Raw genomic sequence first — 15,623 nt, forward strand, 5'->3', positions numbered from 1 at the left:
TAGTTTTATTCAATTGAATATTCATCTGATAAAGAGAGAAAAAAAAAAATCATCTGACCAAGGCAGATAGAATATTTAGGATTTAGTTATTATATAATGTACTTTACATGTTAATTGAATAATGAATATTAACTACATATGACCAAAATTTTATGTATATCAACAATAATAAACCATATATTATATATATATAAAATCTGAATTTCTTGAAGAACATTTTTTGTCCCTTTTTACTAAAATTGACAAAAGAAAAAAAAACATACCATAAAAAATCATGTTTAAACGTTATATAAGAGTTCTTTTCTCTGTTCTCGTTATCTTTCATTTTGTTCAAACAAATGTAAGAGCGAATAAATTGAACGTTCATATTATAAACATTATCGTTTTAGATTGAAATTATCTGAGTCATTCAAATACTCTATAGTTGTTGGGAGAAAAAAACAAAGAATTTCTTTTTTGATTTTAATCAAGTTCATATTGTAAACAATATAGTTGATGTTAATACTACCGATTCTAATCAAGTTCCAAATAAGATATGAGATTTTGCATACATTAGAAATTTGTTGTTTTAGGAATATAAATAGAAACTTTTATATGCTCACAATAGAATATAGTCCGCTAATATAGGCTCCAACTGGTAACACGAGCTATCAAAATCTCAGGATACCACATACATAAATCTAGCATAGCATATATATAGTATACACAAGGCAAACCCGAGATACTTATCAATAGCGACTTTTATAGCAGCCATCTTCAAAGCCTAACTTTTACATCTTTATCTAAGATTTTGTACAAAACTATATGCTCTGAAATGAAAAGCAGAGACGAAGGCGACAAGGTAAACGTTATCTTCCTTTGCATGGGACTATTTAGAAATATATGTTTTGCAACTCCAATTCTTCGTCTTCACAAGATGAAACAAAACTTGGAAACGTCCCCTTTATGTCCCTACAAATTTACCAAGAATCTTATGATCAAATCAACTCGGTCGAATTGGTGCTTGGAACATATGAGATTGGAATGTTAGTCAATATAAACTCACTTTAGATATGGCAACGTCATGTTCTTGATGAGCGATGGATTCAAGGATACAAAATCTGTCCATTCTTCTATATCAATTTTTCCGTCGTTTTTGCGGTCTGCTTCAGCAAAAGCCTGCAAAACATATATATGCCACCATTTCCTTATAAGCTATAAATCTAGAAACATGTATGCCATGGTGAGGAAGTGATGAATTTACCTTATCCACCATTACTTCGATCATATCTTCGGACACAACTAGTTCAGATTCGTGAAGAAGCGCGATAACCATCTCTTTCAACTAATCAAAACACAATTTCATTATGGTATATACATGTTAGATCAACACACATAAAAGCTATTGGATTAAAACTGTTTAATCTGGCAGGTACCGGGAAAAAAATATAGACTCACTTCTTCTCGCTCTATGAATCCAGTTTGTCGTAAATCGTACAATTTGAACGCAACTGCAAATTCAAGATGATAAAAATTCATTTTCAGATAACTTCATAAGAAAATAATATTGATTACTAAACTAAGAATTAATGTTTGGGGTTAGAAGAATGACATTTGATTTTGTCATGGACGGGTGCGTTTGGATGAAAGACGCCTAAGGACCGGACAAATTCGCCAAACTCGATCACTCCATTTCGCTTCACATCAAATACATCAAATATCTGCATATATAACATATTACAAAACAGAACTTTATAATATCAAATATACATATGTTTTATGCAAATGCAACTTGTCTAGGTAGTCAAATAACTTTAATATACATACCCGATCAGCGAATAGATTCCTCCGGTTCCTATTTCTAAATAAAGCCAGCTGAAACTCTTCCTGCAACACATCACACTTTTAAACTCTTAACTAAAGCCTAATTGCAGATTATGAATAAGACCTAATTGCAGATTTTAGATATGAATGAAAAAGAACCTTATGAATAAGACCATCATCAATAATTGAGCTGCTTAGCTTCTTGAATAATTCATACAAAGCTTCCACTTCTGCTACCGTAACTATTGTCCCTCCCAACATCAAAATGTAAAGAATACAGTTTTTCCCAAAATCCTAGAACGTTTTGTAACATTTTTATAATTATATGATGTTAATAAGATTTTAAAAAACTGACATGGCGTGACGGATGCAAGAAGGTCGGGATCCTCGTATCCCGGTGGGCGTATTGTATTCTTCTTCTTCTTCTTTGACACAGAGCAGCCCATACAAACAACACCTTCTCTCAACTCTTAGTAGTAGTCTTTGCTCTTCTCACTCTACGACCACACATAAATAATCGATTTCTTACTGTACTTTCATTTTCGAAAAGAAGAGGTCCTAGAGAACAAACCAATTAAAATCGAGTGCAATTAATTATAGTTTGTAAATTGCTTATTTTGTCTTTGTCACGTTATTGACTTTTCTTGAGATATTTAGTCGAACTCATCAACACGAGGTTACCAAAATGTTCATAGTACGTTGACAAAAAAAAAAAAGATATATAAAAGGATAAAAACGTACATAAACTTATATGTATATGGTATGTCTATGTATTATTAGAATATCACTAAATCTTGATAATTACTAGTCGAAGTTATCAAATCTGCAAAAAGATTTCTGAGTTTGACAAAAATACGATATTTAAAAAGTTCGAAAAAGACGTTTGTGAAAAAGAAGTCGACGGCGATTATGTCATTGGTTTATATACATAATAATAAATGTATAAGACAAAGTTGGCCAAATTACCCATTAATATAAAAGATAGTTGTAGCTTTCACGACAGCTACATTAAGCTCTTCCCCCATATAATAGACCATTCAATCGAAATAGCCAAAACTAGAACAAAACAGCCTTTTCACTTGTCTAAGACTATAATTTTAGTAATGAATCAAATAAACAAAATGAAAACCAAAAGTCATATAAGTAGGCAAACTCGTCGTAATAGCCAAGATAACCAACCGATGACGTATATCTCTAGGTGTACAGATAAGAGATAGAGATTAGAGCTTTTGTTTAATCCCTTACTTATTATATTCCTAATAACAGAGATAACTTATCAAAGTCTCCTATGTTATATGCAAATATATATATATATAACGCATAAATACAAATACCGGATCAAATTTAATCGATGTTGGTCCACGTATACGTGTGCATGAATCAGTTAGTAGCTATTTCTTTTGAATATATTTAAATGACAAGATGAGAAGAACGCTTTGAAGCGACCAAACGCATTTAGAGGTCTCTAGAAGTAGCATTCAAGTTTGATACAACCATATAGGAATATAAAATGGAGCAACATGGTAAGTGTAAGGAAAATGCTTACTACGAATGTCCTATTTTTGCTAAACTATAATTATTTTTTATTTATTTTTAATAAAAAACATAGTTTATAGTAAATACTAAATCCGAAAATAATTAAAACCGATTAAATCCAAACATAACGAGTAAAATACATGTTTAACCAAATTCATAATTGATTCATGATAGCATAAGCAATCTTCGGCGAATTACACAAGACTTATAAACAGAGCGGGTGACTCCGTTTATGCAATAATACAAAGTGAAACATTATTGAAAATCACGAGAATGATACAACTTTTGTTGCTTTATTCAGTAATTGTAGGAAATTGTATGTGTTTCATCCGAAAAAAAAAACAATACTTAAAAGCTTAAGACAATTTTGTGGGTCAAAATTTGATTCTGTTTTTTGTTTTTGTGTTTTTTTGTGGTGTGTGTGGAGCCACCAAATGATCATGACCGGTTCTCTCATCTCGTTGTTTACGAAAAAGGTTCAAACCAAACCGGCCATGCAATGCAGGAAAGTAAAAAAAACAAGATGACGTTTGGGTACTAATAATGACAATGACATTAGTATTTTTTCTTAAGTATTAATATATAGTCAGTGAACAACAACTTGCAAGTATGTATTGACTTTTTGATATGGGTCTTTTGTTTTTGATTTTTTTCTTGGTAAGAAATCAAATTTGTCCTCTCCTTTGACCCTAAACCACCAAAAGTGTCTATCAAAAGCCCAAACGCAAAACTCAAAAACATGTTAAAATGAGCATAAGTCTTCACAGACTACACCCACCAACCCTAATCATAAGATATCCTGGTTAAAACAAAGCTGGATCGCATAGTTTAGTTTGAGTTCGACCGGGTCTAGATGATTGAACCAAACCAACGGACGGTTTGGTGTGTCTAATGTCACGAAAGAACTAAACATATCCCGGTTTGAAGCATGGTTTGTGTTTTTACCATATACATAACATTTAACCGAGTTATACGAAATCTAGTAACAAGATTCCTTAAGAACAGGACAGATATTTTTGACTTTCTTTTTAAAAATTCAAGAAAGCCCCCAAAGATTGTGGTAAATCTCCAAGAAACAAACAAAAAGCCATTGGAAAAGAGAAGAAAGATTTTCTCAGCAATTTTCTCGAGAAAAAAAGAAAAGAAAGACCAGAGAGAAAGAGAGCTGCATTTTTTTGGCAAAAGGATGGATCGAAGAAACAAAGATAAAAATAGGAGTAAAACAGCAGAGAACTAAACTAACCTGAGAAAATGTGTGAATCTCCTCTCTCTGTGTGTTCTTTGTCTGTTGTTGTACGATTCGTCACTTGTCTCTCAAAATCAAGAATAATAATAAATTTATGTGTAAGGGAAGATGATGGTGGAAAAGAGCAAAACACAAGAGTGGCCGGCCTCTAATTAAATAGAAGAAGAAGAAGAAGTTCCCAAGATCGGTTTGGTTTTTGTGCCCATCCATGCGCAGATGGATCGCGATGTTTATGTCGGTTTCCTCAAAATAAAGTTAAATATATATATAAATGCAAATGTATATGTTGTAGTACATACATAAATAAATCTTTAGTATAGTTTTCTCAACCCTTCCGTTTATGACAAAGATATATAATAACAACACTCCACGAGTCCCACCGCACTTTTTTTATTTTCCTTTTGACACTTGTGGTTGATGACAGATATGATCATATAATAATTTAGCTCTCAAAAGCTATTTTGGCTATGAGTCTTCTTTCTTTATATAGGGGTTGGAACTTGTCAGCTCAAACCCAATGAGAGCTTTGGCTCATACTACTCTTGCCTAACCTTTCTAACTAACATTGCTATGACGATACTGTTTTTTTAAACATTAGTTTCGCTATCATGGTTTATTTGTATGGTATATGTGGTTATTTTTAATTCATAAGTCATAAATCTTGTCTATTTTTTTGAAAAGAATCCAAAACAAATATGAAATAGAAATTTGGTGAACAAAAGTGGCTACTTCAAAACGTCTTAAAACCGAATAAACCAACATGTAAAAACTCTGTTTGAATCGTTTTATGTTTTCAGTTTAGCTCATAGCTCGTGTCATCAAGGGGACATAGTCTGGACTAGCTCCAAAGAGTTTGTTGCATTGTGATACATTCCATTTGTTTTCTCCAATTTCTTCTCTAATTTACGCAATGCGCACTTCTCCTCCTCTATCTTCTTCGCTGAATTTCTCACTCTGTCTCTTGCTTTTTCATATTTTCTCAGCTTCTCTTCTTCATTCTCCTTTACTGTGATCGGGAAATGGATTTCCGGTTTGCTAATCAGGAAACCAATAAACGAAAGATAATATTAATCAGCAGTTACATATCAATGCTAGGAATAAAAACTCAAACGCTAATGAATCCATTTACATATCAATGCTAGGAATAAAAACTTGACTACCTGCACCCAGAATATATGAATCCGTTTCCTTTAGCGATAAAACCATCTAAAGACACTGCACCACCACCATTGATGTGCGGAAGAGCTGCTTCAACTTGCTTTTGGGTCTCATATACCTGTAAATTCTCAAACAGACTATAAAACAAAGTCTCTCTAAGCCCGTATCCTGAGTATGTTTGTATACTGAGCTCCTCTATAGCCAAATCAATCATGTTCACGGCATAGCCTTTGAAACCCGGTATGGGATCTCCATCGGACAGCTTCGGATCTTCCATGGCTAATTTCTTCTGAGGATCGTTCTCCAAAAGTCCATCCTTCCAAGGTCTGCATGGTGGAAAAAGATCACCAGAAAACTTTTATAATTCTGTCAGAAACGATTTTAAGCAGCTATCCAACAGTTGAAAGAATACCTAATTGCATCAAGACATAGAACATGAAACCGATGATTGGTTATAGATCTTCCAAGTTTATCTGCTTCAGACTGAAGCCTGAGATACGCGGCACTACTCGGGACACATTGTGCCGATTTACAAACCAAAGCGAGCATTATGTCTTCTCCCAAATATTCAGACAGCACCCTGTCATACCAAATAACTTCTACTTCAGATAAAATAGTTTGGTCCCAAGTCTAGATACTATGATCAGGAACAATGTGGCGATAAATTGATGTCACCTGCTAAGGGAGGTGGAGGGAACTGAGCCAAGAAGCGCTACAAGGCCAAACACTCCTTTTTTTGACAGAAACAGAGATTGTGGAGGCGGAGCCTCTCTGTACAAACAACAGAAAACCGATGCTGCAGTGTCCTGATGCTTCTCTTCAATCTGTTTCATCATTGATTCTTTGGTGGATAGGCATTCTGGGAACGTAGCACCAAGAGGTTCCAGAGAAGCTGTGATAAAGGCAACATGAACAGGTAAGAATTATCAGTTTGTGCTATCATTCACCATTCTTTTGTCTCAGAAACTCAAAAATAAAACTTTAAGTGTTTTCAGAATAAAAAGATGAGGGTAATGTTGTAGACGCCAAATAGAGGGCACAGTAAACAACAAAAACGCGATAAATTAGCATTAATGCAACTTCAATCCCCATCATAGTTACCAAACTTTTGCAGCTTCAGTCAGATCTAAACCAAGATAATTGTTACCTTGCAAGGTATTCAACTCTTCTTTAGCATGGTTTTGTTCATCTTCCAAACATTTTAGGCGCTCTTCTACTTCCACTCTGTGTTCACTGTATCTAATGAGTTTTTCTTTTAATAACTGCAGAAAAAGGGGACCATTTTCAAATTGAGATGTAAACTCGGAATAAAAAAGTAATCATTCTAGATTTTGTTTTGCTTATACTAAGGCATGAATGAAACGTAAAGATCAAATCTGTGACTCAAATGGTGATGGCCATACCTCAGTGAACTGTGGCATATCCATCAGGCCAGTTTGGCTACCGAGAGCCGATGACGATGCTCTAATGTTCAAAACTCTAAACTCTGAACATGGAGTTTGTCCAGTTGGAGCAACCAATGAATTTGTGGTTGAAGCCATCTTTGACTGAGGTGTTAAACTCATCATTGGATAAGGTGTTGAACACCCAATCTCATCTCTTTCAAATGTTTGAGCAGGCGTTAGCTGAATCTGTAGATTAAGACCACATGTTCTCAACAACTTGCATTTTCTACTCATGGTAAAAACATATTATAAGATAACCTAGTCCACAAATTTCTACCTTTAAGATCATATGAATCTCGGGAAATCGAGAATGGAAAACCCGGATAGAAAAGTCACCCTCACTCTCGGGTAAGGAGAGAGTAGGAACTTTGCAGAACCCATGGACAAATGCATATCTGATTGAACTCTCAACGCCACTTGAATCAAAATCAATGCTCATGGTGTGGAAATATCCAGATTTTTCGTCATCATGGATACTAGTATCCATAAGACCATCTGAATCTGTCACTTTGAACTTGAGGTTTATAAGATTTGTACCAGCAGCACAGCAGTCGGGAAGCTGATCAAAAAAATCAATTTCAGGATGAGAAAGAGAAACAGAAGTCCCAAACAAGAGAAACGTACACATTAAAACAATCAACCTGTTTTACGGGTACTTACCTTTGTTAGGAGCCTGAGCTCTCGTTTCTCAATCATTGACTCTTTCTTGAAGATCTCTTCAATGCCAGACATAACCGAGAGTGATACTAGACAGATTAAAAAAAAAAAAAAAAAAACATTAGAAAATAAGAAGATATTTATGGTTACATCTTACAAAAGAATGGTAGCAGATGTTACAAGATTTCCCATAGCCAGCCGTGACTTGGAGAATTCCAGACAGATCAACGCAGCCACAACTATCAACCTTTAACATGACATGATCAATGAACTTAAAGAGTGAATAAACATTGGTTAATACAGAGTCAACAAACAGACCAATTAACTAGAAAACTAAGCTTATAATATGAGTATTAATTCTAGATGTTTAACCAAGTTATCTAATAAATGAAAAGACATTGAAAAATTCTTGTTCAGTGAAAATAATTGCATGCAAATAAGCTCCTCGTACCTTTCTGTTTAAGCCCATCGAGTCTTTGATACAATACCCCTCAGTACAAATCAGAACATTAGTACCTTCTGCAACATGGTTATTATATCCATCGAACACCTGCGTAAGAAAAAAAAACTGTACTCAGCTTGATTTGATGGAATCATCTTATTACGTAACAATTGAATGAATAGACTTTATATTAAATATACCTCCAAGATATAATTTTCAACAGTATAACCTGGCAGCAAATTTTTCAAAGCCTCTGGATACATCTCAACAACATGCTTCAGAGGCCCAGGACTAACTGTAATATGAAAAGCTTGTGCACTAAATTATCATTCTACACACAAGTTTATATCTCAAAACAGATCCTACTGTTGTCAGTTTTCTCAGTTCCATAAAGAAAGTAGAAATTACAAAAAGGCCATTTTGTTGGAGTACCATTACTGATCGATACACTTCAGCTCTTACTTTATTCCACGTATAAGCATATCATGATAACTATTTCGTGTATCTTACTACAATATTTTGTAGCAGATACATATAGAGACTGTTACAATACAAAATTAAAGATTTAGGCTTACCTTTACAAGCAACTGAGACAAAAAATGGTTCGTCCCTCGAGCATATCTCTAAGGTTGCCTCGTAACCTGGTCTGATCTGATCTAACCAATCAGTCTCAATGAGTATATTCTGCATTAGTTTCCAAAAATTAGAAAGTTATAAACTCTGCCAGAAAACCTAAAGCCATCAAAGGAAAAAGGTCTTCTCCAGCTGCCACCAGGGGGCTAATTTGGTATCTACCCTCTCTTGATAACAAAACTATAGTCATAACATTAGTGCTTCAAGATGTTATATACCTCGACTTCGAGAATTCCATCATCTATCAGGTTGGCCTCAATCATATCGATCTTTCTTTGGATTCCAGGGCTGGCTTTCAGTTCAACTTCCAGACTTGGAACAGAAGTGAATGGTATCTGATTTCCATATTCATCAAAGCAAGCGATAGAGCAAGGAGGAAGTGAAGAACCCACCCTGTAGATTATATTGATCAAATTCGAGATCTTAAGTGCAGGTACAAGAGAAAGGTCACATGTATATGCCGTTCTGAAGAATATAAGAGTCTTACTGAACACCATACTGCTGCGCAGACTCATGATTAGAAGCAAGTTTCCAACTTCCCACCTTTGACGACGGTTCAACGACCACCTTTTTCTTAGCAGTAATCGATTTTCCCTGAAAGGAAAGTGTTCGAACAATTGGTTATATGATTACTCGATAAACTTAAATGGCAGATAAAGATTATAACATTGCTTACAATCGAGAAACAAAAGTTGTAAATGCCAACTTTGTTGAACAAGTTGGCGCGGTTTGACTCAAGTGGAAAGATGTAGAGACCATGAAGACCGCTACAGGATGTAGGAAAACAACGATGTGAATACAAAGTTTTGGTATTATTATCCTTTGATTTTATATTCGTGTCTTGAAACACTACTTCCATAAGCATTTCTCCATCCATTTTCACAATATGTTTCTGATCCAACTTTTTCAACACTTTGAAAGGTGCGAAGCTAGCCGGTCGAACAACTGCAACAATCTGTTGCGGGGGAGTTTCTCCAGCATGCACTGAATCGCCAAGTGATGATTCCTATGGTATATTCATAAATCAAACGTTATCTGGTAGTTAATGATCTACAGACAAGTGCTTGGCTTAATAAAATTCATTTGGGAAACATCGGTGTGAAAAGTATTTAATATATCTTTGTATGGAGCCATAAGCAGATGAAGGCACATACATGACAAAAGACGAGGAAAGTGAGTTAATACTTAAAAACAGTCATGTCTGGAATTATAATATCAAATTCTATTACTATATCTGACTCCTTATTAGTAAGAAAAGAAACGTTCATACCCCATTAATGTTCAATGCTCTGCAATCATTCTCATCTAGCATATCAATTCTCGATGGATCCTTTTCCCGTTGCTTCTCAATTTTTCTATTCCATTGAGTTTCATCTAGAGTTAGGCACTGTTCAAAAACATCTGTCAGAGTGAATTTAAGAGAGTTTGCAAAAGAAAAAGAATATGATTAAGGGTTCAGCAGTAGACCATTCCAGAGTCAATAATACTGATTGGAAAAGATGAAGAACTTTGTAGTTCCAATCTTGAAACTCCTTTAGTCATTGAAAGTATACATCCCTCTTCTTCAGAGTAATTGATTTGCCTAGATCAAAAATTCAGATTCAGAATACACGAATTAGAGATAATGAACTCATCTAGTATTCAGAACTAGTTAAATAGAAAAAACAATTCACCTGCATATAATCCGGGCATCACCTGCTCAGAAAGCGCATAGAGACAGATCAATTCAACGTTGTTCTAACTTGTAGTTTAAATGATAGTTAAGACGGTACTTACCACCTGCTTCATCGTCGAAACCTTCAATGAGAAAATAATCAATTGTCGCATACACATCACTTTTATGAACCCCTCCACATGCGCCTTTCAGAATCCTGATCTTCTGTCCACGCTTCCATGTCATCCCTTTTCTCTTCATAGCAGTGTGCACCCTCACAGCTAGAGTTCAAACGCAATGCAGTTACAAATAATTTTTATAAGGAATAAATATAATATGACTATGTGTTATCACTCAACATCATGAACCGTTTAGAACACATTCTTGGTTTCGTTGAAAATATTAGAAAATGGTTACACCAAACAATTACTTTTTATCTTGATGAAGGCATTAGGCATGAATAGTCGTTTAGCAGCAGCATACCTTTACAATCAGGCGAAATGCAAAGAACTTTGTTATCCAAGGAATCGAAAATAACGACTGCGTCGTCTTCGCCTGATGCCTCTTCTTCATCATAAGTCTTATGCATCTCAAGAACCCAACTCTCATAATCCTTCCCCACTTGCTCAAGTACTAAAGGTTTATTTCCTCTATGAAGCTCAATATTGACAACTGTAAGAACGAGAATAAAAGTCTATTTTGAGTTACTAAAAGAAGAGCAAAAACAAGACTGCAAATGGATTTTAAACTGACCGTTATCTTTCTCCTTTGATTTAGTGCCAAAGTTTTTCAGAGCCAAAGTGAAGGGGCTTTGACTTGCAAGATCGGTCTGCAAAAGCATGTTTAATAATCAAGTAAAATTGTAATAATAAGTTATAACATTAACTAATCAAGGTTAATGTTAGCTCACTTTTGAGGGCGTTGGGCTGAAACCAGCATCCAAATCTGTAACCACCAAGAGTGCATACGAAACTTGCTCACATAAACCAATTTGAAACAGATACAAATACAATTGATTATGCGTGAGGCATCATACCAACAAAGCATATCACTCTTTGACAAATTTTCTGCATAGTAGTGGCTCTGTCTCCCTTTTCCATAAACGGAATTGATGCCTACACAAAGTTGAGCAAGGATTCTTGACATACTAAAAGAATTTGCCAAATAATAGTTAAAACATTGTCTGGTAACAGAACTGTAAATACTCCAGGAAGACCATCTAATGGTACCAAAGAAGACTAACCCAAGAGACTTCTGGGAGTAGACGACCAAGTCTTCTTACAGAAAGACGACTAAAAGTTTTGAAGCTTTCAGAAACTTTGTATCCTTCCTTTCCTAAGCTTTCCAAAATAATATTAATGCTCTCTTTATATATGCTCCTTTTTTCCTGTCACATACATAGTTCAGACTTAAAAAAATTCAGTTCAAGAAGGAAACTAATGGGCAAATTCGGTTCTTTGGAAAGGATAGGCATACTCGTATGATTGGAAGATAAACAAACTTAAGGCGAGCGTTTGCCTCCTGTGATGTCAATGACCCTGGATGGAAAAATATAGTCACACTCCAAACGGTAAGATGAATACTTTTGATTCCAACATTTCAGCGTTCTACAGCAAACGATTATTGAACCCTAGTTTCAGTATCTCCACGTAAGTTACATTAGCTTTCATTTTTGCTACACAAAACAATGTCGATAAAAATTGTTACTGATCTTTTTCTATATACACAAACACACTACTGTAGTTTTTTAACAAGGGACATAAACGCTTTTCATTTCAATCTAAATATATGTTTATTTGAAGATATCTAATCATCTTTTCAGGAAAATAGCTCTGGCTGTTTGCTACCAAATGCTGGAGCAAAAGCAGCCAGACGCTTAACTGAGAGGAAGCATCCTGAACTGTAAAGGGTTGATACCTTGGGTTATTTCACTGTGTTCGAATCGAATCTGAAACCAAAATTCTCGACCCTTGGAGTTCAGGTTGGTGGTGGCAACCTTTCCACCTGCTATCTCAGCTAAATCATCTCCATTGACCTGGAAAACGTATATAGAAAAAAAGACCAAGGAAAGTATAAAAGATTAAATCTAAGAGTAAGAGCACTAAAAATATGAAACCCCAACATCTTTGGAAATTAAACAAACCTGAAACTCTACAGGCCTTTCAGTCCTCCCAGTTTTAGAGATTTCATCACACTACAGGTTGACAAATAAAAAATAAAACCTCTGATAAAGAACCACTATAATAAAGGGAATCAATACATATTGTATTACTATTAGCTAATGAAGACCTGGATGTAAGGAAAATATATATCCTTAAGTCTGCATTGAAGTTGATATATTTCTGGGATCTTACGTTCCGATTTAAATATCTCAATCTGGAATAAAACAGAAGAGCAGTTTCAGATGAAATATCATAACTCGTTGATTCATGAAAACAGAAAAACATAGATTAAGGTCAAGCAGGAGAAAGCGGACAGATTGTTATAAGATTCTAGACCAGCACCAAAAAACTTTAATTTATGCACAATCTTATCAGTATAGCATAATTATTCAATAAAAAGGTATCGCTGAAAGGAGATGAAATAAAAAAGCATAGAGAATAAGTGATTAACAGTGAGTTAACAGTTAACAAATATCAATTCAAGAAATCAAACTGGCTCAGAATGTAGAAGAACACTCGTCCCCAAGAAGATGCAACATACAAAATGTTTTGTACCTTTGTGAAGCTTCCATGAGGTGATAATTTCATTTCCTCCTCCTGAGGATCCCTCATTCCACCATCAGCCTTTCAAAAAATTTAAATCCACCCATTAATGACATAACCTATGACAAGCAACAAAGGGAGATGAACGTATTATTACCTTCCAGTTTTTTCCTAAGACAGAACGATTGTCAATCAAAGCTTCTCGATTGAGTTGCAAGGTGAATACTTTCTTAGACTGTTTCGTCTTTGAAGAAACCAAAGTACGCCTAATCATAGAAGAGAGTTAAAATGCATCAGGGAAGGCAGACAATCATTGGTTGACGTCAACATCAATAGGTAAATGGATAATGAATTATCACCTTCCCAAATGCATACATGCATAAGGACCTCCATATCCAAACATCCCAAAGAATGGCTACATAGAAAAAGAGTGAATCTTCTTCAGATTAGTGAAATACTCTATTTTGACACATAGAATACTGTATTAGTCTTGTCGAGATCATTAATGTTCAATTCAAATATGTACGTCTTGTTATGTAGAAAGACTCATGATTATTTATAAACTGGAAGCAAAAAATTGTTCTAAGATATTTGAGGCAGAGTTAAGTACCATAAGATATGGTGGTTCACCTCCAACAGCCTTGGATTTGCGAGACCTATGTAATGAAGCCCCTATTTTCCCCCTGCACAGTGTTTTAAAAAATGAAGACTGCTTAAAGATAAAACTCCCGGTATGAAGTTACTTGTGTTATAGCTTTTGAAGTAAAATTAATACTTTTTATCAATATAATCCATGTTTTAAGAACCTTACCATTTATCAATAGAATTTGCTTCGCTACTGTCCATTCCAGGACCAGAATCGAAGATTGAAATCCGATCCCCAAGAACATCGACACTGCAAAAGCAATTATATGAAATCAAAAGAGAAAACTCATTTAAGTATATGACCTTTTAGGACAAGAACAAACCTAATCAGTCTTCGTTCTCCGCGCGAACAAGACCACACAGCTTGCAGAGAATTATCCTGTGATATAACAGCATGTAAATTGGAGTTCATAAACCAGAAAACTAACACATTCAAACACAGTCCATTATCTGATCCTCATAATGTTTATCAAACTCTTGTAAGTGGAACAAACAAAACCTGTAAATAACTTTTATTCAGTTCACCAAACAACTACACCATAAAGAGAGTTTGATTAACGAGAGAATCTCAAATCTTAACTAACCCCCCTGCCAACTACTTGTCAGTACCTCCTAAGTGCATTAAAACTGCCGCTAATACCAACAGAATAAGTCTTCACCTCTGGCTTGTTCTCAACCATTCTCCAAACATAGTGTCTCTAAATGACTCATTTAACTTATCAACTCCAAATGTCATCTTCTTAATTTATCATCCTCCTAAAAATACCAAGGATCACAAAATCAACGTAAACGAGCAACAGCCTGATGTCTACTAATTCAGCATGTTTCTCCTTCCTGTTCTCAGGATTTACTCTTTGCTTCTGCATCTTCAAGAACAATTTGCACTTAAAGAACACTCTCAGGTTTCTTTCCCCTCCAAAATTCAATTTCAACATGAAACAGGACTATACCACAACATATCCAACTCTATCCTAAGGGCTCTCACAGGACCGCTTATACTTTAGTTAAAAAATCTGTCTTTGAGAGATTTCATCGAGCACGTGGAGGGTGTCTTTCTTTCATCTTGACACATGCCTTCAACTTATTACATCTTCTTAGCACTATCTTCCCACAAACGAGTTTCTAAAACTGCTCCAGTTCTCGTGCTGAGTTTCGTAATCTTCTTCTGATTAAAGCACCAAACTCCTCCCGCGAAAAAATCTCACCTTTGATGGTGGAGATAGACGAACTCTGATACCGATTTTACCGGTTAACGAGAGTCTCTTCTATTGAACCAATCTCTTAATACCAAATTCCTGTTAAACCGTAAGCTCTCATATAACGAACTTACCAGATAGTTGCTGAGCTGTCAAACGAGCTACAATCTACTACAAAAGCCCTTACCCTAACTACAGTGTTCCTGCACTAGACTTATAAAAGACTCATTCAAAAGTCTTTAAAGAGGTAATTTTTATTGAGAAACTTACAATCAGATCTGCGAGAGCTGTCTCAAAGCTATAAGTTTGTGGTAGCTCTTTGAGTAAATCAGTATCAGGTGTTAAATCCCACATGTTCTGCAAAAATTAAGACCAGAACCATCACTAAACTAAGCTTAAGGAGACAATTATACATATCAAAACTATATAATAAAACTAACCTCATACAAACTAGAAGCTTCTCCAGACCCATCCTGATCCAGAGATATTAAATCAAAGAACAT

The 15,623-nt window shown here is 35.1% G+C and overlaps 2 protein-coding genes across 5 annotated transcripts; both read right to left on the minus strand.

The window, feature by feature from the left end:
- Positions 1–552: 552 nt before the first annotated feature.
- LOC17882427 (calcineurin B-like protein 4) lies at positions 553–4,933 on the minus strand. 4 transcript variants are annotated; one of them, XM_006288551.2, is made up of 9 exons: positions 4,583–4,933; positions 2,159–2,300; positions 1,963–2,045; positions 1,807–1,866; positions 1,592–1,700; positions 1,438–1,490; positions 1,244–1,324; positions 1,046–1,158; positions 553–951 (listed from the first exon to the last, which is right to left on the minus strand). In XM_006288551.2, exons 2-9 carry the CDS (start codon positions 2,247–2,249, stop codon positions 873–875), a joined length of 669 nt encoding a protein of 222 aa, XP_006288613.1. In that variant the 5' UTR covers positions 2,250–2,300; positions 4,583–4,933; the 3' UTR covers positions 553–872. The 4 variants fall into 4 exon arrangements, with proteins under 4 accessions (XP_006288613.1, XP_023636595.1, XP_023636596.1 ...); XM_023780827.1 differs by having other exon boundaries at positions 2,159–2,361; XM_023780828.1 differs by lacking the exon at positions 4,583–4,933 and adding an exon at positions 2,770–3,119.
- Positions 4,934–5,336: 403 nt separating this feature from the next.
- Positions 5,337–14,523, minus strand: LOC17884597. The gene is made up of 34 exons (XM_023779992.1): positions 14,248–14,523; positions 14,091–14,174; positions 13,890–13,962; positions 13,639–13,694; positions 13,437–13,545; positions 13,292–13,360; positions 12,864–12,950; positions 12,718–12,768; positions 12,492–12,609; positions 12,051–12,112; positions 11,818–11,961; positions 11,611–11,689; positions 11,485–11,519; positions 11,328–11,403; positions 11,058–11,246; positions 10,697–10,855; positions 10,594–10,615; positions 10,388–10,502; positions 10,191–10,307; positions 9,597–9,926; positions 9,408–9,514; positions 9,139–9,313; positions 8,863–8,971; positions 8,488–8,582; positions 8,297–8,395; positions 8,026–8,092; positions 7,849–7,934; positions 7,466–7,747; positions 7,147–7,374; positions 6,891–7,005; positions 6,419–6,635; positions 6,156–6,323; positions 5,746–6,069; positions 5,337–5,620 (listed from the first exon to the last, which is right to left on the minus strand). The coding sequence occupies exons 1-34, from the start codon at positions 14,334–14,336 to the stop codon at positions 5,404–5,406; spliced, it is 4,353 nt and encodes a 1,450-aa protein (XP_023635760.1). The 5' UTR covers positions 14,337–14,523; the 3' UTR covers positions 5,337–5,403.
- Positions 14,524–15,623: the final 1,100 nt, after the last annotated feature.

This window comes from Capsella rubella, unplaced genomic scaffold (assembly GCF_000375325.1).
Source record: "Capsella rubella cultivar Monte Gargano unplaced genomic scaffold, Caprub1_0 scaffold_6, whole genome shotgun sequence".
Taxonomy (NCBI): domain Eukaryota; kingdom Viridiplantae; phylum Streptophyta; class Magnoliopsida; order Brassicales; family Brassicaceae; genus Capsella; species Capsella rubella.

Bases quoted from the DNA above. Each gene is read 5' to 3' on its own strand.
- LOC17884597 (XM_023779992.1), bottom strand. From the start codon at position 14,336: ATGAACTCCAATTTACATGCTGTTATATCACAGGATAATTCTCTGCAA. The intron at 9,927-10,190 runs GTATGAACGTTT...AATATACCATAG, and splicing joins GAGCATTGAACATTAATGGG to GAATCATCACTTGGCGATTC. The intron at 7,748-7,848 runs GTAAGTACCCGT...TTTTTTGATCAG, and splicing joins AGCTCAGGCTCCTAACAAAG to CTTCCCGACTGCTGTGCTGC.
- LOC17882427 (XM_006288551.2), bottom strand. From the start codon at position 2,249: ATGGGCTGCTCTGTGTCAAAGAAGAAGAAGAAGAATACAATACGCCCA. The intron at 1,701-1,806 runs GTATGTATATTA...TTATATATGCAG, and splicing joins GGAATCTATTCGCTGATCGG to ATATTTGATGTATTTGATGT. The intron at 1,159-1,243 runs GTAAATTCATCA...TATGTTTTGCAG, and splicing joins TCGAAGTAATGGTGGATAAG to GCTTTTGCTGAAGCAGACCG.